Source organism: Molothrus ater, chromosome 3 (assembly GCF_012460135.2).
Source record: "Molothrus ater isolate BHLD 08-10-18 breed brown headed cowbird chromosome 3, BPBGC_Mater_1.1, whole genome shotgun sequence".
NCBI lineage: Eukaryota > Metazoa > Chordata > Aves > Passeriformes > Icteridae > Molothrus > Molothrus ater.
Genome location: NC_050480.2, coordinates 96,433,992 through 96,460,447, shown reverse-complemented (window position 1 = coordinate 96,460,447; position 26,456 = coordinate 96,433,992). Strand labels below are relative to the sequence as shown.

General features: G+C 36.2%; 1 protein-coding gene across 6 annotated transcripts in view; it reads left to right on the top strand.

Annotated features, from left to right (window-relative positions):
• ADGRB3 (adhesion G protein-coupled receptor B3) overlaps positions 1–25,760 on the top strand; it is a 446,791-nt gene extending 421,031 nt beyond the window's left edge. For 4 of the 6 annotated variants that reach the window (XM_036381331.2, XM_054514463.1, XM_036381328.2 and 1 more), the window contains 7 exons: positions 657–752; positions 2,104–2,143; positions 4,706–5,349; positions 5,508–5,621; positions 14,630–14,665; positions 22,926–23,030; positions 24,946–25,760. In XM_036381331.2, coding sequence (XP_036237224.1) covers positions 657–752; positions 2,104–2,143; positions 4,706–5,349; positions 5,508–5,621; positions 14,630–14,665; positions 22,926–23,030; positions 24,946–25,134 — 1,224 coding nt within the window. In that variant the 3' untranslated portion in view covers positions 25,135–25,760. The remainder of the gene's footprint in view (positions 1–656; positions 753–2,103; positions 2,144–4,705; positions 5,350–5,507; positions 5,622–14,629; positions 14,666–22,925; positions 23,031–24,945) is intronic. The other 2 variants (XM_036381332.2, XM_036381333.2) reach the window with 2 other exon arrangements.
• Positions 25,761–26,456: the final 696 nt, after the last annotated feature.

Sequence of the window (26,456 nt, the reverse complement as noted above, 5' to 3'; positions counted from 1 at the left end):
TGTCTATGTGCAAAAAGTCCACTTTTCTTCATGTGCTCACATTGAAGATACTTCTCTCATCTGGAGAATTTTACTCCTAGAAGAGATGCATTAGATTCCCTGTACATGGAGCTAAAGATTATTATTGGAATCAGTATTGTCTTTCAAATAGACTTATTCTTTAAAGTACAATTAGGAGATTAGAATATTTGTTAAGAACTGATTTCAATAACTGTCTGGTTACAATAACTGTAAAGAACTGTCTTTCAAGAATCATACATTTATCAAGAAGATACACTTTATCTTGCAATATTAACAGTTAACAGTATGTCTATTAATCTTGTTATCAGACATTTACCAAAGTGAATAAGACAAAGCCAAATACTATCACCAAGACAAATGTGGCTTAAATACCATATAATCACTCTCTAGTAGCTAATTCTGGACATACATAAAACTAATTCTGTGGTCTCTATGTGATAGACTGACAAATTTATACCAGCCACAAAGTATAACAAATGTATGAAATGACAGAAATAGCCATTTATGTTTATTGCCTCTGATTTATGAAGTGGGCTAAAGAAACGTCATGCATCATATTCCATATGGTTTAATTTAATCTCTGCTAGGAGTCTACAATGTTTCACAAGAATCAGTATAAGATATTTTTTTCACAGGTTCAAGATGCATTCAGATGTCGGCTAAGAAATTGCCAGGATCCAATCAATGCAGATTCTTCAAGCTCTTTTCCTAATGGACATGCTCAAATCATGGTTAGCTTTTATTTTCTTCTTTGACTATGAATTTACTGTTCCTAATAGAAAGAAAAACATACTGTGTTGTATGTGACAAGTTTGCATGGCTGAAATATTAACACCTAGGCAAAAGACTGTTTAGGTTATCGTCTGCATGCTTAAATATCTTAGCTAGTTTTAAATTATTGGTGTGTTTATTTAGTGGAGCACAGTGACTTGGTATCTTCCACCAGTGTTCTGTAGGACAAAAGAATCTTAAATTAGAGAACAAAAAAGAATTTAATAATATATTGTGACTTTTTCTAGTGTTGCTGTAGAGTGCTGATGCATTTCCCTTCCTGAGGTCTTGAAAAATGTTCTCAAACAAGATGAGGAGAAAGTGCTAGATATTCTACAGGGGAAATCTATTTAGTGTGTTAAATTAAGAGATAGTGAATTTTGCTAATAATATTAGGTAATGTATTAATACAACATAGTGGTCTCTTCACTTTGAACGCCAGTTCGTCATTGACTATAGTGGGGTCAGAATCAGGCCCTAAAGACATGCAAGGCTCAGCAAGAATGCAAGGTACAGCAAGCAGATGCCCTTCAAATGATGAATCAGAAAAAGAATTTAATGTTTGGACTTCACAAGCAAGAAAGAGATCAGTTTTGCTGAACATTTAGCATGGAATAAACTTCTTGTGAAAATTAAAAGAAAAAGTAAATAAATTCTCTAACAGAATAGTTTTGTCTAACTAGTAAAAGTGTGCTTTGTTTTTGAACTGTTAAAATTATTCCTTATTCTCACAATTAATTTTTGAATAATGAAATAAATAGTAGTCGTTTTCAGGGAGTACAAAAGTTTTATATGACTAGATTAATAGAAAGAAATGACAGAATTTTTCATAACATAAGCACTTCATTTACACAAATTAAAGACATTTCAAACAGGATGGACTATTTGAATTACACTTATTCACAGTAATTTGTATTGCAGGCTATTTTTCATACTTTTTTTCATAACATTACCATGAAAATCTTCCTTAAAGAAGATCTTTTGGTGAGATGTAGAAGTTATTCTTCCATATACCTTAAAAACTATACACGGTATCATTTTATTAAAATTATATACTCTACTTCCACCTATTTTATTTTATTTTTTTCTGGTCAGGCAGCATGCTTTGAAAACCACCCAGTTATACTTTAGGAAACTTTATAAAGCTCTTCTGTTGTAAAACAATACACTTCACCTCAGCAACAAGAAACCATTTTTAATGGCTTATGGCCCTGTAAGTAGGACATTTTGGAAGTGCTAGTTGGCAAAAAGGTATTGTGGTTTATTTTTGAATTATTAATGGCTGTTCTGTTTCACTGTTTCTTGTTACAGACTGATTTTGAGAAGGATGTAGACATTGCTTGTCGGTCAGGTAAGAACATTGAGAGAGTATTTAGCCAACAAATACTCTTGTACAAGTTCCTTGTGAAGTGAAAACCAGAAAAATATTGGGGTTTAGCTGTTTGTAGGAAATATTTATTCATTTAAACAAAATAAAATGTGGAAAATGATGTCACTTTGTGAATACATTATTTAATTGTGTTACTAGGGCCATTAACTAGAATTGAGCATTTAGAAAGTAGTCAAAGGTGTGACTGTCTATTAAAAAGCAAATAGTTGTGGAAAGAAGATTATTCTTAATGCATTAAGCTTTCCTTCCCTGGTACACAAGCAAATGTGAAAACATCATTTTACTTCAACAATAAAAAAATAGTGCATCTTGACAGCTGTGTATATGAAGGATGCATCAATTTGCATTCATTTTAAAATGGGTATGTTTTTTAGGACTCTAAGTGAAATCAACAATAGTTTAAGCAAATTAAGTTTTATTCCACTTTAATGAGAAAAGTTGCAGGTTTTAAAAATATATTTCAGTAGTGTGATCTTTAATCAGTTGGCTATATTTGTTTCCATATATTAAAGACAACAAATTTTCACCTATTTATTTGCCAACCTTGCTTAAATAGTGCAGTATAAAATAAATTACTATTTAAACTCTACAGAAGTATTTTAATCTAGGAGATATTTCCAAAGGACAGTTTTTCCTAGGGAAACAGTCTTGCCTAAACACCCTCAGTTTTCAATAAAGGGAGAGTGTGTCCTCTCTATGGGGTGAGTCAGAGCAGAAGCCTGATTTAGCTCTTCTGCATCAGCCACCTAAAGGACACTTTCTCTTCACTGGCTAAATGCAGAGCCAAGAAAGCTGATCTCATTAAGGTGAAGTTTGAGTTTCCAGTCACCCACCTTTAAAAAAGGTGAGTGAGTTTCTTGCTATATAGACTTAGTTCTTCCCTACAGATCAGTTTTAATATGCACATGTATTTTGAAGGAATCAGGGTAGCGCATTGTAGCACAAATGCCTGTGTGTCACCATCCAATGCAGACAAAAATCCAGCATTGATCCATGTAGTTCCCACTTCTGTGATAACATAGCTCTGCAGTACAGAGGGCCTTGCCAGAGGTGTCCTAAAGGAGATTGACTTTGAATGCTGTTATGAACAGGCTTTACTTGATAAGCATTTGAACTCACTTTCTGATAATGAAAAAAATTAAGGATAGATCACTGTTTGAAATGTCTGAACAAGTGTCACTGGAAACAATGAAGCAGACACTGAATTCAGGTATTTGTGCACTGTTGTTTAGAAGAAAATCATTATTTTCATAATGGAAAAAATGCGAGTTAGTTTAGTGTGAGGAAGGAGAGTCAGATGTCTTATGAGCTGCTTGCTATGGAAAAGGCAGTGAACTGACAGGCGGGTGCTGGGGGATCTGGGTCATCAGAGCCCTTGGGCAACCAGAATCTATGCAAATGTAAAACCTAGATACTTGAGTCTGTCTTTCTGTCTCAGCCCATGAGCTGGGTTTTGTTGTATAAAATAGCACTGGTGTGAATGAAAATATTTTCAACCAGGACCAGAAAATCCCTGTAGGCAGCTGGAATAAGTCCAGCAATTGGTTACTTTAATTGTTTTCTACCCTTTTTCTTTCATTACAGATTTTGGATTATAGACGTACTTTTTTTTCTTCTTCTTCTTCTTCTTCTTCTTTTTTTTTTTTTTTGTTTGTTTGTTTGTTTTTTGAAAGATTAATAATTGTGATTGAATAGCTGCTTTGCTTTTGAAGCCATTCTTCAATGCTTCTGGAAATTTTGAATTTTATAACAGGATTAGTAACTTTTACATGTAAACCTCGCCCCCAAAAAAATCATTGAATGTTGCTACAAGTTTGACCAGGAAGGTCTAGGCCTAGAACAGAAGTGGATTATGACTCTGCTATAAAACATGTTTATATTCTTTATAACCTTTCCAGATACAGTAAAATATTCTTTCCATACCAATGGAATTTTTTCCCAATGTGGTAATTCTTTTGTCACTTTTATTTAAAACATAATTTACAGAGAAGAGTTTTTAAAAGTCAGTGAAAAGGAACATTTAGGAGTTTAGGAACACATGCTCATAGTTATAGTCTTATGGTGGGTCATTACAATGGATTGACAAAATGATTCTGCCTTACAATCTGTTTGACATTTTCCAGAAGGTTATGTGGAGTTAATAATGGCAGTAGGGATGTCATACTGTATTTTTTTGGAAAACCCTTAATGAGTTCCACATGGCAGGCTTGTGCTTAAGCTCTAACTCACCTAAAATCTATAGAAGTCAGTAGGAACAAATGAAGTGGTTTTAAGTCGTATAAGTGACTGAAGTTAGTCAGAGATCAGTGTCGGTTATACACAGCAAATTAAGAGAACAAAAAACCCAAAATCACAGAAAAGCTTTTCCAAAAACAATATTTATAACATGAAAGCTAATAAGTGGATAAAAAATATTTTAGAAGATACACTGGTAAAGAATCACTGCTAGATAAAGCCACAATAAAAAGCAGTGTTAGGTTGATATGGTTTCATGCTGTAAGAATCCTATTCTCTGGCCCACAGTTCTGCATAAAGACATTGGACCTTGCAGAGCAGCCACTATAACAGGAACACTTTCTAGAATTTCACTAAATGATGAAGAGGAGGAAAAGGGACCAAACCCAGAAGGAATGAGCTATTCAACCTTGCCTGGAAACATCATCTCCAAAGTCATCATCCAGCAACCAACAGGTCTCCACATGCCTATGAGTATGAGTGAACTGGCCAATCAGTGCTTGAAAAAAGACAACAGCGAGCTGAGGAGGACTGTGTATTTATGCACTGACGACAATTTGAGAGGTGCAGATATGGACATAGTCCATCCTCAAGAGCGGATGATAGAGAGCGACTATATAGTCATGCCCCGGGGCTCAGTAAATACCCAGCCATCCCTGAAAGATGAAAGCAAAATGAATATAGGCATGGATACCTTGCCTCATGAAAGGCTGCTGCACTACAAAGTTAATCCTGAGTTCAATATGAATCCCTCTGTAATGGACCAATTTAATATCAATTTAGACCAGCATCTTCCCACCCAAGAACATATGCAGAGTTTGCCGTTTGAGCCCCGCACAGCAGTGAAGAATTTCATTGCTTCAGAGCTGGATGACAATGCAGGATTATCAAGAAGTGAAACTGGATCCACAATATCAATGAGCTCTTTAGAGGTCAGTGGTGCATAAACAAATTGCATGCTCTGTTGCTCTAATTTTATGGTAAGACAATAAATTGTGTCTTGTGTCTAAGGGGTGAAGCTAATGTTTTAATTCAGTATAAATTATTGTTTGGGATCATACACTGCTGTTCATATTTCTCTTATTATCAGAAGTGTTTATACCTAGAAAACAAGACTAAAGTTTCAGAGCCAGTCTGTATGAAAAAATATAGTTCTGGAGATTTAACATTCCACACGACTGCCGAGGATTTCGTGACCTACCAGGTAAAGTCCACTGGAAAATTCTGTGTTGCTATGAGAAGAAAAACTATTCCTGCAAGATAAAAGTGCTAATCATTGGCCCTACCTGCAAGCACATGCAGCTGAAAATATTTGCCGTTTTATTGCTGACAATCATATCTGTCTCAGATATGATAGGTCTGATTCTGCTCTCATTGGTGTAAATCTTGGATTCTTCCATCCAATAGTTCACCATTTACTGATTTAGTTTTGTTTGCATGTGCATGCAGGCATTGGTACAACTGATGTGTGCAATAGGTACAGGTGGGCTTCGTGTGGAGTATCATAGATTCCAGTCAGATTGCAAAAGTGAACTGAAAAGCCTTTAAAAGGCTTTCAGTTATTACTACAATCTGTCTGTGGGATTTAAGCATTTTCAAAGTGAAAACTGTTGAAATAAATGGTTAAGACCTAAGCATCAAATACTGCCATTCTTATTAAGCTTTTACATGTGAAAGCCAGTAGTGAGCTGGAGTTTATTTCATACTTGGACCTCCTTAAGACCTGGGAATACATTTCACCAGCGCGTCAGATTTTGTGAAACATGGCATTTTGTGGGAAAGAGAAAGACAAATGAGAAAAACATGGTACTCACTCATTCTCTGAAAGAAGTCACGCATGGAAAAAAATTCTACTTTATTGTGCAAACTTGAAGCGATTAGCCATGGCTCTACAGTGTTTAGACCCGTCTGCGTAGGGAAGAAGAGACTCAGCCTTATTTTTCAATTTTTAGATGCAAGTGTAGCTGATACTTCATAAATGGTGGATACTTATAGATGCTTCTTTTAAAATGGAATTGAAGTTTGATGAAGATGAAGTTTTATGAAGAGTTTGGGCAGAATATCAGAATTTAGATTCTTTTTAAGAGATATCTTTACAGGCTTTGAAAGGAAAATATTTTCTGTGCTGTTTATATTGTGTGCATACTACAATAAGTTTTTACAAGAGTTGATTCAACTTAAAAATTATTAGAAAATGAAGTGTGCGGATCTGCAAGGAATCAAAAATTATCTATGTTTTGGTTGTTGTTAAAGTGAATATGTATAATCTTGAAGAAATTTTCAAAATTATTTCTAAAAGATAGTTTAAATGCTTGCCTTTTCAGTTCTCAGACAGGATCTTTCAAAGCAAGTCTGCATTGTTAAAGAAATTACTGCCCTCAGTTCAGGTATTTTAGTTAATAGATCTTGGGTGATGCACAGGAGTTCTCAAATTTAATGCAACCCCAGAAGCAGAATAGATAAGGTCACCTTCCAGCAGTATCCTCTCCCAGCTATCTACAATTCCATCTTTCAGATCATTTTTGTCAGGTACAGAGGCTTAAATCCAGTCCAGTTAATATTAGACATATGGATATGTGAGGAAGATTCATAATTCTTTGAGAAGATGGACATATTTGCCACCAAACCTCCACTATAAATAAATTTCTGGTGATGCCTCTTTTCTTCCATTGATGACAAAGTTCATCTAGGACACCTTAAAAAAAAAAAAAAGATCAGATCTTAGTTAAGTTGTAAAAATTGTGACAATAGTTACTTCATTGTACACAAAATTATAGTTCCTGACACCACTTTGGAGTATAGGTCTGAAAATTGATCAGTATAATGTACTGCTCCTTTAAAGTTATTTTTCTAACTGTATTTGTATCATATTTTAACTTTATCTCTAAGATGGGGTGTAGACACAGAATCTCAGTCACCATTCTGTAGATCATTTTTACACTCAGGAGGGACTAATATGTAGTAGAAAATGCAGTAAAACATTACAAAATAGTAAATATGTAGCTTCTTCTAACTTGGGAAACATACTAGGTTTAGCAGGCTGTATTTTGATCCAGAAAACCAGTTATGTTTGTAAACCTCATGAAACCCAGCATAACCCATGTATTAGGAAAAAAGCACAGATACTAGGGCAGGTCAGAAATTAAAGAAACTGTTTCAGCTTTTGTGTCTGCCTTTGTGATTCCCAAAATTACTGGATGAGGATGTGCTGCACTGAACTGAAGATAAAGATGTGCTGCACTGAAAGGAAGATAGGAGCATGAAAGAAAATTGTATGTAGAAGAAAATCAGAGTCTCAAACAGATCCTGATAAGCAGATCCACCCAGATAAAGAATGTGATTGTGTTTTTACTATGCAGATGTGTAAGAAGCAAGGGTTGAGGCAAAGCCCGAAATGTTATTGGCTGGAAGTGACCCGCTGGATTAACATTTGTGTCTGCCTTAAACAAAGTAAAAATGGGGAGGCAAGGAATTTGGTTTTTGGAAGATTGCAAGACTTTTCAAAAGACAGGGCTTTGTCAGACATTATGGAGCAGCAAAAACTGCAGCAGGACATTCAAGATCACCCTACCCACCTCTTTCCTGACAGAGCATGACTAGACCAGCTCTAAAGGAGAATATCCTGAGCAGCAGAAAGCTTCCCCCTCCTATCAGCTTGTACTAGGAACACAGCTACAATATCAGCACAAAAAAACTTATATCCTGACTTCTAACCCTGAAAGGAGGATCCACCAACCCTACCATTAAATATCTAAATGTAGACATTCCCCTTCTGAATTGGACAAAGAGCTCTTCACATTTGGCTCCCCTATAGAGTCAGTTGAGACAAATAGCCCTTTTTAGGCCACTTTTAGACATCTGCTCCAGGATGAAGTAAATTACATACCTCAGTGCATGTGTCTCTTTTCAGATTCCATAGAGGAAGCCAGAATGAGTAGTTCAAACACAAGCACCAAACATGTTGATGTCCTAAATTTAGTCAGATGCATCCTCCTGTTTGTCACAAACTTTCTTCTAAAACTTTTTCATCTATTTTTTTTCCTAAGGAAATGCTTAGATGTGAACAATTAAATGCTTTACTATGTCTGAAGGAATTTTAGTGTGCAAAAGATAGCTTGAGAATGCCATAATATTTACATACAAGTATTGCCCAGATAAGTATAAATTTAAGGACGTGCAGATTTGCAATGTGCAAATCGGTGATTTTTATTGTATTTGGTATGCACCCAACAGTACTTATGTGATTATAGGCACAGGCAGGCATATTAGCACAACACAGAGTTTCTGAGGAGGACTAATCAAATATCTGGTTAATCTCCTGAACATTCCTTATATGCATGGATTAAAACTGGCTTTGCTACCTTGGCATCAAAGTGGCTTGTAGTATGCTCCTTCAGTTCAAAGTGTTTTGATTTTAATGAAGAGAACACTCAATTCAGTCTTTTGGAATGGTTGTTGTTTTGAAAATGTACACTGAGTGTTGTGCTCATTAAAGTGAAATTACTTTGAAGTGAAGTATTGCATTCCCAGACACTTAGATGCAGAGGAAAGGAGGATTAAATGTAGAGGAAGAAGTTGATCTGGGAAACATATCTCCAGAAAAAGTAATTAATCTCTTTTTATTGGGCAAAAAAAAAAATGGATGAAGAAGTAGATACCTGTGAAGAGACTTGCATTGTTAGCTTTGTGGAAGAATGAACGGTTCTTTGAAGGGAACTGTGGTTAGCGTAGTCTAAGCAGAAATGGAAAAGAGCTGAAAGAAGACAAAGACTATAAAATATTATAAAATTAAAAACATGCAAATACAGGCAATAGAAACATTTATTAAGGGGGGTGGAGTGAGGAAATGTCATGTGCTTTACAAGAACAGGAAGGAAAGGACTTCACAAATTATTTGTCACGTAAAGAACTGAAATTCTCTTTCCAGTCTCTTATCTTCTTTGTTTTTCTGTCTCAGATTCTGCTGTGAGATTTTTATGTGTAGTAAGTTGATTGTGTGACCAAAATAATCCTTCCATATTCATTTATGAGAGCTCTTAATACATTCAGTCAACTCTGTAGGTCCTTGGCAAATCACTGACAAGGGACTTAAGGAAGAAAATACTGCTACAGCTGAGAAAATAAAGGGGTATGTTTAAGATAGTGAAATGCAAAGAAAAATTAAAGATCGGTAAAGAGCAGAAAAAAAAAAGGTGGGAAATATGGCAGAAATGGAGGAAAAACAAAATTAAGGTATTAGGAAGAATGAGATAAAAACAGCAGGGAAGGAACAAGATCTAAAATAATAATAATAAACCCAATTCCCAAACCAGGAAAAGAAGGGAAAAATACAAAGTTAAAATAGTCAATTTCATCTATAAAGTACCAGAGCATCAGGCAGGGAAATAAAGCAAAATGTTGTGATTTTGATTTATGACATGAGAAGTAAAAAAAAGAGAGAACAAAAATATAGAGATGAGCACCACAGGAATTTCTTCTTTATCATGTTTCCACATTGCATATATTTTCAGGCATTCTGTATCTCAGATTTCTATCCCTTCCATTCCTCATTTCATTCTTCAATAAGCTGTGGAGACAGCTCTTGCCAATTTTGTGACTCTCAGTAAAATGAAGTCTAGCCCTGTAACAACCCTCTCTTTCTTTCACTTGATTGAATAGGTCCCAGAGTCCTCTGACTTCAGAAATTGATGCAGGTTATTTTCAGGGTATCTTACAGAAGTGGGGGGTAGAATCAGGCAGAGTTTATTGTAGTAACTGAAGATGTGAAGCATTGAAATTTTAATCAGTCTTGTAAAATGCAGCATATATTGCAGACTTTATATTATCATTGCCTATTTAACAAGTGCTACATTTACCCTCAAAGCATTCAGAAACACAAAGCAAGTGGTCTTAGTTGATTAAGTAAATAAATATTCAGGCTGCCCTATAAAAACAGGGAGCAGCAGGACACAACAATTTGTCAGAATACTTTTCAAGTGAGATATTTGAAGTTATGTTTATGCTGTGTATTGGCATACTAAATTTGCTAGTGTGTTTAAAGACTTAAAATTCCCACATTAAATTCTTTTTCCATGAAAATTTACTGCCTTTATGTCTAGCTCATGTTATGAGCTAGTAGCCAACAATCTCCTATTAAAAAACTAGAGTGTTTTTCAGTTATATATACACAAAAGGCATTTAAAATCAAAACCATCTTTATATCTTCCACCTTTATATCTCTGAGGGTCAAATCAGATTTTTCTTTACTTTTTTCCTGGGAAAAAATCCTCCTCGGGCTAAGATCTTGTGTGTCAAATCTCATCTCAGAGCAAATTATAAACTGCTGATAATAGGACTTTATATTAATGGAAGCATGGTTATAGCCCTCTCTATAATATGGTATCTCTGGTTTCAATTATGCTTTGCACAATGAAATATATCTTTAGGAGTATCTGATGTAATTAATCAGATAGTGGTGTAATGCAGAGTAGAATAAGAAGAAAAACAGGCATTTGTCATTTTACAGACATGGAGAGGGATTTTATTAGTCTTTTCGTCGGAGCAGCTCTTTCCTGGTGCCAGCAGATTAGTGTGTGCTGGTGTATGGAAATTATTCTTCAAAATTCTATTTTTGTCCCTCAGCAGAGTTTAAAGTTGTTCTGGAATTACACAGAGAAGCTATACGTGATTAGCACAAAGCAAAATTGATTTAAAATAAATTACTACACAAATCTCTTTTCACAGAGTTTTATTTTGGCTCTGGCATGAAGGGTACGGGTTTTTTTCGACATAAAATTGGTTTTATCAATTAAGATTAAAGAGCCATAGAAGTCAGAGATGGAAAAATTCTTGTCAGGTCATCTTTTCTATCAGTGCAAGAACATCTACAATGTATGTCTCTAAAACTTAGTCAAACTTCACTTTCAAAACTAGAGTGAAGGGATTCCACTGTTTCCCTTAGTAATTATTAATTTTAAATTAATTATTAATTAATTAATTCCCTTAGTAGTTTCCATGCAAAACTAATTGCATGGATCTTCAGGTTTTATACACTCCCTTTATTACTGACCCTTGCAGTTCTGCAGCATTTGGGGCTCTTCAGCTTGGAGAACAGATGAGTGAGGAGGGAATAGGAAACTATTATTCATGTCTCCTATAATATCAAAAAGAGGAATATCAATAATATGTCAAAGCGATAAACAACCTAATTTCCTTCGTCATGTTTTACATATTTAAACTGTGGAATTCACTACCTCAGCACATTTTAGATTTCAGAATAAGCTCCTCCCAAGGAAATTCTGAAACTACTGAAGACTTACGGAAGGTATTGTAGTAGAAATGCGATTTTATACTTTCAGGAATGATACTTGTATCATTCCTGAAACATCATAGCAGGACCTGGTCAAATACAAAATACTAAATGAGGCAAACCATAGATAATATCCTTTACAGTTTTTTGCTATTTGTATTCTTTTAACATTAATACTCGAGTGAATCTCCAACTGATCCTTGGGAAAAACCCACCAACTTCCAGTGTAATTTTTGTGTTGCTAAAATAATTCTCAGTTTTGCAGGTGCATAAAGGGAACAGCTTTTTGGAAAAAAACATATTGGTGTGACCAGTTCAGCAGCTCATTTGACACAAGGAAATTCACCCCCTTATTCCACTCAATTGCCTTTTGTCAGTTTAATATGTAGAATGAGCTAGATGGTTGATTTCTGAAAGCATTTAGGTATGTGTGGAAAGCTCCATTTTCATCAGCCAAAAGAGACATAACAAACTTCATATAAGAGGAAAAGAATATATGCAGTCACAATTAATGCAACTTTTTTCATGGCTGTTATATATCATACAGAAACTAGAATAATTGAGTAAAATTTCAACTTCCAATTGAGACTGAGTGGAAACTCCTTCATCCTTGTAAGTTTCCTAATGACTTCATGCTTCTGAATATGTTCCCCCTCTCAAAAAATAACCCTGCTGTCATTTCAGGACAATGATGTAGCACCCAGGAGGACCTGATCGTGTACCTAGTGATGTCAGTGACAGTATTGCAAATAACTTTCCATGGTTCAGGATCACATTCATAACCAGCATCCTTTGGTTTTCAAACCTTGCAGAACTTTTCTGCTCCTGTGGCAGTTACACACATTTTATGTTTGATGCTCGGGCAGCGCTTGTAACTGTATTTCATTGTATGCAGCCACACAAAAAATGTGAAGCACAAGCTCAGGAACAGATGTTCCTTACTATATAAGTTTAAAATAAATGTTTTTGTGATAGGTTCTTGTTGAGCCCTAGAAAAATCCTCACTGAGAAAAACCTGTGGTATATGACCTGTTTAGTCATAACTGGTGTGAGCTAACAGCTGAATTGCAATACTTGCCTCTCTCTGACAGTAGCACAGCTGAATATTTTGCTGTCTGATGGTTATGTATTTTCACCATGTAAGCAGTGATAGAGTTGTCTGGGTGCAAAACCTAATAATCCAGCTATGCCAGGAATATTTTCACTGCAGTCAAGCACACAAAGAAATATACAAATGTTTCAATTTTACAAATCACAGTACCTAGCCAACTGAACCTTTTTTTTCCTAAATTTGCTGTATTTTTACTTAGGATTCATTGGTATCAGGTTTATTACTGAACTCTAACTTAAAAATAGCTTTTTCAAACATTTTTCAAAGTTACTTCTATAAATTTCACTGCATTATCTGTTGTACGTGTTTCTTATTTTGTAGCCACTGAGCCTTTTCAATGGTAGATGTGGTCTAATTGTACCTTAAAAGTAGATCATTCCTCATCACAAATGCATAGATTCTCTTTAAATCAGCCCTTGATGATTAAAGATACCTTCTCCAAAGCTTTTTTTCGTGGGTGGTTTTAGCTTAGACTGTTATTTTATAGAGCCTCAGAAATCTTTACGCATCAGAGTGTCTACAGTGTTGCAGTAATATTCCTGATATTATTGTGGAATGGAGGATTAAAATTTTACTACAAAACCAGACAACATGTCACAAAGTGGTATAATCAAGGGCTCGGAGACCAAACATCTTCCACTTTTTACAGCTGGAAGACTTGTAAAATCATTCCTTTCAATTCCAGGAAAACAAAGCAGCTTACTAAAACCTGCAGGTTTGTTAAACCAAATAATATCAAAATCAGAAAGATTCTTCCTCTTGACTTAGTGAGTTTGATTCTTCTTCACTGAAGAAATTAAATGCAGTGTGAAAAGGTCCCTTCACCGTGACTTAAAGCCATCATATGCTATCATAAAAATTAGAGTTAAGCTTCAAAGCAAGCCTTTTTGGGTTTGGGAGTACCTTTTTCTTCTTTAACCCTCCTTCCTGTAGACAAATGTATCTTTTTTCTCATTCTCAATTTTTTTGCATTCTTTTCAGCTCTCACAACCTAGCTTCTTCTTTCTGCATCTCTTTAATCTATTGCAAGCCATTTAATTTCCAACTTTAAAAGAAAAATATATTTTTATCCCTTCTCTATAATATTTCTGCTTCTTTTTGATATAATTTGACTTTATAATTGATTTCTTTTTGGATCTAAAAAATTCTGTGCTAAATTATTTGTAGTGTGTCTAAGCAATCATATTCTGTTGCATTTTATACAAGTGATTACTTCACTAGTAAATCATTCTTGCTTTATATCAGATGCTTTGAATCCGATTTGTCATAAATTTAAAACAAAGTCATTGCTTTCTCCATTCAGATTGCCATTGCAAACAAACAAGCTGAAGCTGTGGCTTCGGCTTGATTTTGCTGTCATTTATTCCATTAAAATCAATGGAGTTGTACCAATGTAAGCCTGATGTAGGAAAGAATCAATTTCTGTAAACCTATAAAAAGTCTAAATCATAGATATGTATAGGTACCTGCGTAAAAATGTATAAATATGATGATAATTTTCAAATACCACAGAAAGTATAGAAATATTTTATACAGCAACAGGTTCAATTGCATGCAAATAACATGCACATTATGCATCCCACTGAAGTGCATTCTGGTTTATTTCAGAGAAAATATGATGATACTGGTCTAATAAACTATGCAAAGTCACACATTACTCTTAAATTATCAAGATAAAAATCTCTATCTTCTTACAAAACACCTAATATATACCTGATAGGAACAAAAGAATGTTATTTAGACTCATTAATATGATTTGAATAGTCCCCTTGTTAATAAAACCTCTTTTTTCTTTTTTTTTACTGCTTAATAGAGAAGAAAATCACGTTATTCGGACCTTGACTTTGAAGTAAGTTTTACTGAATTATTCCTGAATATTAAAAGTATTTTCCTAAAAGTAAATGTGAAGTGTTCATTTTAGCAGATTTTAGCCTTCTGGCATAGTAAATGTGATAGGGGATTCAATTGGTACTGTACAGAACACGATGAACAATTCATTAAAACTACTTTGGTGCAACTTGTTTGCAAAATATTCTGAGATCAGACTGTCATATTGCAATATTAACCATCATGATTTCAGTTTTTAAATTCTTTGCCTTTTCATTTTCATCTGGGTTTGGTTTTTTTACTTTTTTTCTCTTTTTTTTTGGCTGGCTATCTACTTACTGGGAAAGCGTGACACTTTCATAGGACAGGGTAAATCACAGCAGAAGTTTGCTTTGCTCAAGAGATATTCAATAATTTCTTTTCTCTTTCCTCAATACTACTTTACTGAAATATGACTTTCACATCCAACTAGTGATTATGAATGTGTCAAATTTTGAATGACATAGTGCTGCAGGTGTCAAAGCTTATGGATCACATGCTATATAAAAAATACAGTTCATGTAAGGTTCTTTAGGTTGGATATGCATAACTTCCAACTTAGATCCTGTCAAGTGAGAAGGTTTAGTTGTGTTCATTAATGACCATTTTGTTCTCAGTCAATACGATTAAGTCTCTTAGAGATTTGTTTGAAGTTTTTCTCTCTGATTTCTACCAGAAGGAATACAGCAGTTAGTTTTCAAGGGGCTGTTCATAATTTAAGGTTTTCACATAGGTTGTCTATTCATGCATAGAAGTAGTTTGCTATAATACATTTTGTGTGTCTCCAAAGAAACTGAACAATTATATTTGTATAGAACTACAGACTGTGGGCTAAAATTTGAAAGCCTGTGATCAGCACATATCAACTATAACTCAAAAACTCCCCTGTTTGCAATTACCCTAAATATGCTTTAGGATAAATGCATAGAAAGGAAGAAGAAATAAACAATAACAAAATTCTGATGAGCAAGCAACTCTAAAATTAAATTCAGGCAGAAGTTTTATAACTGTAGTGATATAAAGAATTCTAAGCTTTAGTGGTTTTGTCACTGAAAAGTAGAAATATTACAATGAGAGCATTCTCTGTGGCAACAGATACTAAAACATTCTTCCTGTCACTCAGGAACATAATCCAACACCAAATAAACACCCACAATGCAGTACACATTTCTCTCAAGAAACAGGATTCCTCAGTACATAATTTCTCTTGACTCCATGGTTTCACAGACTCACAGAATGGGTCGTGTGGTCCAACCTCACTGCTCAGGCAGGGTCATCCTTGAGCACGTGGCACAGGATTGTGTCCAGATGATTATTGAATAGCTCCAGTCAGGGAGATTCCACTTCTCTGGGCAGTCTGTGCCAGTGCAAAGTCACCTGCACAACAAAGAAATTCTTCCTCATTTCAGGAATTTCCTGTGCATCAGTTTCTGCCCTTTATCTCTTGACCTGTTGCTTGGCACCACTGGGAAGAGCCTGGAAACCTCCTCAACACCACTTTTTAGATACTGATGGGCAGTGATGAGGTCCACTCTCAGTTGTCTGTTTTCAAGGCTGATCAGGCCCAATTCCCTCAATCTTTTCTCAAAAGATCGATGCTCCAATCCCTTCATCATCTTTGTTGCCCTCCCCTGGACTTGCTCCAGGAGCTCCATGTCCCTCTTCTATTGAGGAGCCCAGAACTGGACTCAGAACTCCAAATGTGGCCCCACCAGGGCTGAGTAGAGGGGAAGGATCTCATTCCCTTGACCTGCTGGCAATGCTCTTCCTAATGCACCCCAGGACACCATTGGCCTTCTTGGCCACAAGGGCACTGCTGAGTCATGGAGAACTTGTTATCCATGATTCTTCTTCCACGTTGTCCATGGACACCCAGGTTCTTCTCTGCAGAGCTGCTTTCCAGCAGGTCAGCACCCAGCCTGTCCTGGTGCAGGGGACTATTCTTCTCCAGGTGCAGAGGACTATTCTCCTGCACTTTCCTCTGTTGAGTTTCAGACAGTTCTCTGCTCACCCCTCCAATGTGTCCTGGTCCTTCTGAAGGGCTGCACAGCCCTCTGGGGCACCAGCCATTTCTCCCAGCTGTGTTGTTGTTTATTTACACCTTTTTCTTAACTTGTTTGCAGTATTGCTGTTCCATGGCCTAGTATTTTTAGGATTACCATTAAAATGCAGGAAAATAGTTTTTTGTAAAAAGGAAAGAATGGGGCCACTGGGAGTGAGTGCTGAGGAACTGAGAGCATCAGCAATACTGTGCCAATTGCTACTGTGTTTTACAAGTATTGATGCAGACTAACGCCATCTCACCCCCCAGCTTTATGATTTTTCTGATTAAGTCTGTGGACTTTTCTGTATCCTTACACATAACACGGCTGTCTAAGGTAAAATAAAATTAAAAAGCCAAAAAGTGTTGAAATAATGTGGTGTGGCCAAAATGCTGCTCTTTGGATCCCCCAAAGCAGCTCGACTGCAAAATGGAATACAGTCTGGAGGTAAGATCAAGCCAAAGGGATTGAACATTCTACTTAAATGTTTAACACTTTCTCTGCTTTGTCTGTGACCGGTGCCAGCTGGCACTCTCTGAGACAATGCCCTTCCATATTTCTGAGGATTCCAAATCATAAAATGACATGGGTGTGGTTCTGAAGATAACAAATGTTAAGTATGCAGTGTGGACAAGGGTGGGACAAGTTTGGCTGCTTCTGTCCTTTTCCTTTTAACACTCTCTCTGCAGTCTCTACACCCTCAACCTTTCACACATGTCTCTATACACATTCAAGAAAAATACTCCAGCTATGTCAATCTTAACAAATTAGACATTTGAGGGAATATTCCTGGGTGCCAAAAATGCCAGCTTTTAAATGGATTAGTTTTTAGAAAGACCATCACTATTTTCATCTAGACGACCTTTTTTTCTCCAAGAAATTATTGAGTGTCATTAAGGAACTCAGTTCAATCTGGATATCATTCACAATAGACAATTTGCTTTTAGACTGAGAGAATTTATTAGCGCTTAGTATTTATAGAGACCATTCCATGTAAGATGTTGCCAGAGAATAGTTTTGGACATGTTTGGCTTATTACTATATACTTACTCATGGTTTCATATTTAAATAAAAAAGAAAATAAGATTATTCTAGTGGCTTCCAATGGAAATTCACCTTCATATAAATAATTTGAAAGAAAAACAATAAATATACATTTAAAAAACACGAGAAAGACCATTTTCCTCCAAGACCCACAGAAGAAACACAAAGCCACCTGCTATGCAGTATGAACAAAACGAGACTAAGACTATATAACATCACAAACTACTCTCTGTTATCCTCAATACATGTAGAAATATAGATGTAGTTTTAAGGGCCTTTGCAATGGATTATAAATAATGAAAGTCCTGTGTCTTGTGTGGGTTATAGAAAATGTATCTCAGTCAAACGTAAAGGAGAGAGAAAAGGATGGCATCAAAACTTGCATGGACTTACCATAGATCTCAAGGTGGTTAGAGAGGGGGGGTATCAAAACTGGGCAGCTGTATCTTGTTTTCCCTTTTTTAAGTAGCTTGCTATTATATTCTTAAATTATCCTTTCATGTAGGAAAAAGAAAAAAAGTAAAAAGACTGTAACAAACAGGGCTTAGTCTGTCAGCAGGAAGTATACATAATAGTTTCTGCTACATAATATACCTGTCCACAGTTAGAATTTGTAAAACACTGACTAATCTAGTTGAACTTTGAAGTTTGCTAAATGAACAGTCAACATAAAATAACTTTACAGCTCTTTTCTTGCTATTAATAAAGATAAGTTTGGACTCATTCATGCAGTCTGGTGTCCAAAACATGAGCAAAATTATTGGTCTGGACATTTTGGATCCTCTCTGCCACAGGCTCTGCTAACCCTAGCTAAGTGCCCTCCAACTCCTGTCATTTTTTCTCTACAGCTGGACAGGTAGCTTTTTCATTAAGTCTCAGCACTAACAGTTATCTGTCAGATCAAATAAAATTCATTCTAATTATGTTGAACAGAAATACAGATGCTGTAGAAATTCCCAGGAGGGCTTTATAATAGGTGAACGCTGGCAGTTACAAAAACATACAGGAGAGCTAAACAGTACTATTGGCATGCATTTTAGGATTCAAGATCACAATTACCTTTACATTCTATTAGAGACTCTGACTTTTGGATTTCCCCAGTCACCCCACTCTCTCATTTCTATCAGCCATTCATTGGATCTATTCTGTTAATAACATTTATGCCAAATAATTCAGAAAATGCCTTATTACCTTGATTTCCAGGAGTCAAGTCATCTCTAGCTCTGGGGGAGAACAAGGATACACAGAACAAGTGTGAATACTAGACTGTCTTCTTTCCTTTCCACAGATCAGTAGACCTGCATTGCATTATTGCACCAACAATAATGCTAAATTGATCACTGCTTGCTGGAGCTGCATTCTTTCAGAATTTCATCTGCCATAGCTATTTATTATAATACTACTATAACTCATAAAAGCTTAAAATCATTCTCTTACTAACCTGAAGACATCTCTTTAAGGCAAAGGTAAAAAATAAATATGCCTGCAGGTAAAAATTATTTCCTGTTCCCAAGTTTGGCAACTGATCATCTTGAAACAGCAGTATGTTTCCATTAGAGGTCTGGAAGGCATTCCCCCATCTGTTCTTTCAACTTAGATGTTTTGTACACGATTTGAGAGAGACCATTTTTAACTGCAACAATGTAGAAAATCTCCAAGGCAAATTAAATTACCTGGTAGTGGTGATGATGATGATGATGATATTGGTATTTATGAGATTGACCACAAATCATAGAATCACTGACTAGCTTAGGTTGAAAGGGGCCTTAAACGTCATCTCGAGCCAATCCTGAGCCGCTGGCAGGAAAACCTTCCACCAGACTAGGCTGAGCCTCATCCAACCCAGCCTTTAACACTTCCAGTAATGGGAGATCCACAACTTCTCTGGCTACCTGCTCCAGTGTCTCATCACCTTCATCATAAAAGTCTTTTCTCTATATCTAATCTAAGCCTACCCTCTTTCAGCTTAAAGCCATCACCACTTGTCCTGTCTCTATATGTTCTTGTAAAAAGTCCTTCTCCAGCTTTCTTGCAGGCTCCCCTTAAACTGCAAGGCTGCTGTACAAACTCTCCAAAGCCTTCTCATCTCTGTTAGAGATGAACAGCCCCAATTCTCTCAGTCTGAATTCATAGGAGAAGTCCTCCAGCCCTCTGATCATCTTTGTCACCCTCCACTACACTCCCTCCAATATGAACCCTTTGTTGGGAACCCCAAAGCTGAATACAGTACTGCAGGTGGACTGTCATTAAATATTCATGAGTATATTTGTCTTCAGTTAGAGTTTAGCTAAATCCCTGTCATAAATAAAAAAGGGAGCTGGTTACAGAGTTACGTTCTAAGTTCTCCCTATCTTGCTGACAGCCGTCCACACTGAATCCTTTTCTGTGAGTAGGTGATCATCAGAGCAAGGCATAGACTCTTCAAAACACACACTCTATCTGACTGAAGAGTAGAAATGTAGAAGGGGTGTCGATTCAGCTTGACCCCTTTAGGGTGTGGAGCGCAGGAGTTATGGAACCTTCAGGAGACACCACAAGAAGATGTGTGTCTGCAGCCTGGTGGCCGACTCTGGTGCTTCTGGCAGGGATGCAGCATCAATGGGCATCTGTGCAGCTGCACCTAAAGAAAAAAGGGCAGCACAAGTTCATTTTCCATCCTTTTCAGATCCTGATGCTACTACAGTCATCCTAGTATTACTGGTCAAGACCACAGGCTTTGTATTGTTAAAAGTTAGTATTTCTAAGGTTAATAAATGGGTGTTGTCCACATTGCTCATTTAATAGAGAAAACAGAATAACATGCTACAAGTACTTTGTAGGTTGTTTTCTCATAAAAGAGAAAGAGTTACCCAACCAAGCATATTTTCTAGAAAGGAGATAAGATGGTGCTTTCTAACCAAAAATTTTTAAAAAGTCTAGAAATTGAGACTTAAAGTTGGAAATTTAAGTTGCTGCACCTTCAGTTCAGATTGTTCTTTATAAGCAATAGGGAGGGAGTGGGTGTCAGTGGGTAGGAATTATGGAATGGAAGCCAGGAAAACACAAAGTAACCAAAAGATCCATGGGTACATGTTCATACCAGTCATGCTGCTATGAAGAATAAAATGTAAAGATTTTTTTCTGGCAGAGTTCCCAGTGCAAGTATTTTATTTCTCCTCCCACCTACTTCTCCTCAGGAATAATGTAATGAACTGAGTAAGACATTTGCATTATTCATGTTTGCTATTTAATGACATCTTGGGTCCATGATTAAGGAAAAGATACCAGAAAGTAGCATTCTCTATATTCCCAGCTTTCTACTAAAAAGTTTCCAAATGGAGATACTTGTTTCACAGCCTTATGTTATTTCCTGCTTTTTAGAGCTAGTGTTTTAACCCACCAAAACTGTTTTATTCCCATGACCATGTCTCCTTTTATAAACCAATAATAATATTTGAGGTAGAACCCTTCTGAAAAAATTTTATGTATATGAAAATTGCTATATACTCTTGTCTCTACCATAGCAGCAATATCTGAAAAGAATCCCTAGGAAGTCACTTAAGTAAAACTCCCCTCATAAATTTTGATAGCTATGTCTAGTTAAATTACCTTTTGCAAGGAGTTTATTACCAAATACTGCAAAAGGTTTTCCCTTATTCACCCCACAACTCAAGTTAATAGGTCTTTAATTGCTGATGTCTCATGTCTCTTTGTGAGACATATTGCCAAACTTCTTTCCTCAGAAGTGAACAACTTCTCAAGCTACTGTGTGGCTGTATTAAAGTTAATAAAGATATTAGAGCATAGCAGTAGAAATTCCTGGCCAAAAGAGCAGACACGTTTCAGGAAATCTCTAAAGACATAATGCAAATGAAGGGCAAAGTTGGCATTGATAAAGGAATATTGAGAGTCAGCTGTTGTCACTCCATTTTAAAAGGTACTAACCTAGGCTTGGCAGGAGTGTTACTTGATGGAAAGGGTCACACTCAAGCACCACATACATAAGTTTTCAGGGTTTCACTCACAACTCCAGGGAAAATCAGGCTTGACACAAAATCAGGACTTGCACAAAGGCCTGTGTCCTGCACCTTGTCTGTCAGCATTCCTGGTTGCTGCCCTGGCTGTAATTCAAGTTCAAGCAGTTACAGAGCTTAAGAAAAGCAAAGCCAAGCCCATCCACTGTTGGACTGAGGTGAAGCATTCTCAGAGCCTCCCATCCCCAGAGCACAGAACCATGAGACTGGTCAAACAGCAAGTAGCCTTCAGCTTGGCTCCAGAGGCTGCTCTGAATCCATAACTGAGCATGAATTCCCTTTGAAAACAGCTCTGATGAGCATAGCTTACAACCAAGGCTTGAAAACAGGCTTCACTCTCCAAGTAGTTGCCCAGGCAGAAACATGGCTGAGGCCTGTGCACTGTGCATTGTGGGGGCTCTTTGGGGTCATCCCTCTTTGGGGTCACCCCTCTTCCACAGGAAGGCCAATATTCGAATGCAATAATTCATTTCTGTGGAAGAGTGCCCTCAGCATGGGCTAGAGGGAGGACAGTTTCCAATTTCTTTGTCCATGAAATAAGAAAGCAAGTAAAATTGAAAAAATGTGCCTACTTTTCTTAATATGAATGCAATTTCAACTGCATTTTATGGTGATTTGAATGACAAGAAGATGTCTAATTAAAAAGACATAACATTTGGGGGGTTTCCATTTTGAGCCAAGATTTCTGAGTTCAGCATTCTCATAAAAATATTCCAACAGGGACCATTTAAAAGTGCTGTTGCTTTCCTATAGAAATTAAAATTTAAGCATCTATGCTGAAAACAGAAGTTCTAGAAAATATTCTTGATATGCAAGAAAAACATTCTTCTGAGAAATTGCCATTATTTTCAAGAAACTTCCAAGCTAACATTAGTGGCCTCTAATTTCAACAACTTAATAAACATAGAGTTAAAACAGTCTCTTGTACACAGGAGGAGCATTAAACACAGCAGAGAGAATGGCCAGGGCAATTCATTTCCATTGGTCAAATCTATAGGGGAAAGATGACCCTGCCAAATTCAATTTACTTTATTATGTTGGAAAAAGTAATGCTTCTCTTAAAAAAAAAAACCAAAACAAAAAAACGCAAAACAAAACAACCAGATTCAATTATATATATAAGCAAGTATATTCCATTTTGCAGAAGGTCATGCATACAAGAAAGAGGCATATGGAATTGTTTCAAGAGTTAAATCAGAAATTTCAGACTCTGGACAGATTTCGGGATGTACCAAAATCAGGCAGTATGGTAAGTGTCCTTCTATTATATTTAAAATATGGTGGATCTTAAACAACAGTGAAAAAAGAGCCTTTTGAGTCCAGTGCATTTCCCAAGACCTCACCTTTAGGTACCTCAGAAATGAGAACCAAAGCTATTTTCAGTAATCCAGCCTATGGTGAGACTCATTACATTCTACAATTAGACCACAACTAACTCACTAACATCATTATAGATGACAAGTAATTGAGCTGCAGGGAATGCATTTCAAATCTGTATGTGCCTGCTGTGTCTAAGGGCCTTTATACAGAGAAAGCAGCTCACTGATATAATTTGACCAATAAGGCTTTTCCTCTAGCTAGGCAAGGAGATAATAAATTAGATACTACAAACAAGTCCAGATGGGTTTACCTGTACATGCAATTGTCCAGAAAGCACACAAGATCTCTGTAATGCCATGTCTTTTCCAAAATAGATTTATAAATATTTACCATGGGAAAAGCAAAAATTAAATCATCCTGAGTTGAGGCTGCTATCATCATAATTCAAATTTATACAGACACACTCATACACACATGCATAACACTCTGACTACACCTGATAATGAGAGCAAGGAAATAGTTGATGCTACCTAATTAAAACAGCTCATTTAGTCTGACATATTTTTATCAGTAATATTTTGATTAGTAATAATTTTTATATAATTTTATAATGTGAAACTTGTATATTAAATGGAACTGAGCTAGAATCATTGTATTCTATAACTTTTTCAGAAGAGCTGCTTTCAGACATGAAGAAGAGGTATTAAGCAGATGTGAGGCCAATGGATTTACATCTTTTACATCATCTTAATCCAGCAGAAATTTAGCCCTGATTCTTTGATGAACCTTTATCTGTGATATGTGTTATTTTGTATCAAGTTCTCACTCACTCCTCCTTTTGAGATCAGCTGACATGTAACATTTTCATTTGTCTCCCTACTTGAGATTTGCTATTCACATAAGGCTTGAATTAATTCAAAATCTCAAAGGGAATCTCAGTGGAAGAGTTGTGTTTACTCTGTTTCACATTGGTGCTGTGCTTTTGAAAAGTCTGCTAATAAAAGCTGCCTAGAGGAATGGTTTGTTTGTGAGACAGTCAGAGAGTGATCCAGGTACCTAAATATAGGCATCTCAGGCTATTTTAGACAGAGGTCTTGGTTTACACCACAGCACAGGCAGCAACGATACAGGGCTCAAAGGAGATCTGCACCTCTCATGAAAGATAGTTGGAGATCAAGCAGAAAGTTCAAAGGCATCTTAGATGGTGCAAAAATACTGTATTTTAGCAACTAAATCCCACCCATCATGTTACAGCAGAAATCGCTAATTAAATTGGTCCATCAGGTCTTTTACCTTATAAAAGGTAGAATTAAAAAAATAAAAAATAATTCAGTAGAAAATAACCACCTTTCAGCCTGTTAATCCTAATATACATGAGCTCATCCACCTGCAAGGCAAGGTGGCTCTCACAGCATTTTCAAGGTTTCTGTCATTCTGCCATGCACCTGCCACAATTTAAAATCCAGCAGGCAGTCTCGGTTTCAATCCACTCCATATTTCAAGCACAAACTCTTCTCTGTTACCTTCCTTTCTCTTCTCCCTCTTTTCTCCCACTCTTAGAAAGATGTCTATTGGTACTGGATCTCTCAGCCCATTCCTCTCACATTGGTTCTTGTGAAAGAAAGGGCTTAGCTGGCAGCTCAGGTGAGGAGCCTGCCAAAGTGTTGATTGTTCACAGAGAAAGAGTCGCAGCGGTGCCGAGCACCCTGCCAGCCTGGCTCCCTGCAAAGCCATTTCCCCGCTCCAGCTTCTGTGTCTCATGAGAGCACGTCAGCAATCAGCCTTATAAATGGAAACTGCATTATTTCATCCGTGATTTTAATTCTTCTCTCTTTGGTCTTCAGGAGAACTCAGGACCGAGCAAGGCTCCATGGGACAGTTTCAAAACCACAGGTGACTACCAACACTATACAACGATAAATGTATTAGACACAGAGGCAAAAGATGCTTTAGAACTCAGACCAGCAGAATGGGAGAAGTGTCTGAACTTGCCTTTAGATGTGCAAGAAGGTGACTTTCAAACAGAAGTTTAACAAAAACGAACTGAACAAAACAAAGTAAAAATAATTCATTGCACTGACAGTAAAAAGACTTTGGGAATCCTGACAATCCTGACACTCCTGTCTGAACATTGCAACTCCTTTATGTCAGGCTCTTCCTGTGCCAAATGTCAGTGGTTTTTTTTCGTACAGTTTATTCCCACTAGTGCAGCTAGTGGAGAACCAGGTGTACAATTCTTACCATCGTGTGTTGTAAGTACCCGTGGAATGGATTTGTAAGGTAATCTTTATAGATAAACCTCAAGCAACGATTCATGTTGTAACAGCTTCATCTGGTTTAGTTTTCAAAAAACTTCACCATGAAGCACAATGTATATATATATGCAGTTTTTAAAGTTTATAACAGTCTGTTTGGCCATTACTACACTTTTTACTTTATAATATAAAAGCAAAGTTTTTGTCATTAAATGAATGTCTGTTGAGCTACATTCTTCATTGCTTTAAATGCAATAAAGTAATAATCTCACTTTTATATGAATAATATATTTCACATCTTTATTATTGCAGTTTTCTCTGGAAAGCTCAGAATAGCTTTCTCTGCTGCAGCTGTGTATAAAATATTTAAAATGTTGTATGGTGTAAATAAACCTTTGTCTACATATCAGTTTCCTAGTGCATTTTATTCCATATTGTTTCTCTTAAATTTTAATATTTATACAATTTTCTATAAAACACAAGTATTGAATATGTATTTGCAGTTTTAATAGCATGTTGTATGTAGCTTCTGCAAAAAGTTTCTAAATCATATTAGTAGGCTTGTAGCCATTCTGCATTTTCTTAGGGTTTTTTTTCCAACAATGTACCATATAAATTGGACTTGTCTGAATACTATTACAGTTTTTCTGTTTTATAAGAATTTTTGTCTCATTGAAGAAAGACAAATAATGGAAAATAAGTTAAGTTTCAATGCACAGCACCCAAAGAAAACACTGACTTAGAATCTTGTGCATGCTCTTCTTGCTGTACAACAAAAAATTATTTCAAGATAAAAAAAGTTCCTAAGTATTTTAGATTTTTAAAAAAAACAAAACAATGAACCAAACCGAAAAAAAACTGAGTCAGTTTCATCATAAATCACAAGCAGAATATGATTATTCTTTGTATTGAAAATACAGTTAAACTATTAGGAATAGAAAGATTAAATCTCCTTTTCCTTCCAGAGAATCAAAACCAGATCTTCAAAAATCTCATCTACAGCATAGCTGTGGGGGACAGAGATGGAAGGATATCTCAAATCTTCAGATGTCAGAGTTCTAGAAAAAAGTTTTAAAAACTATTTTAGTTTCTGCTGTACA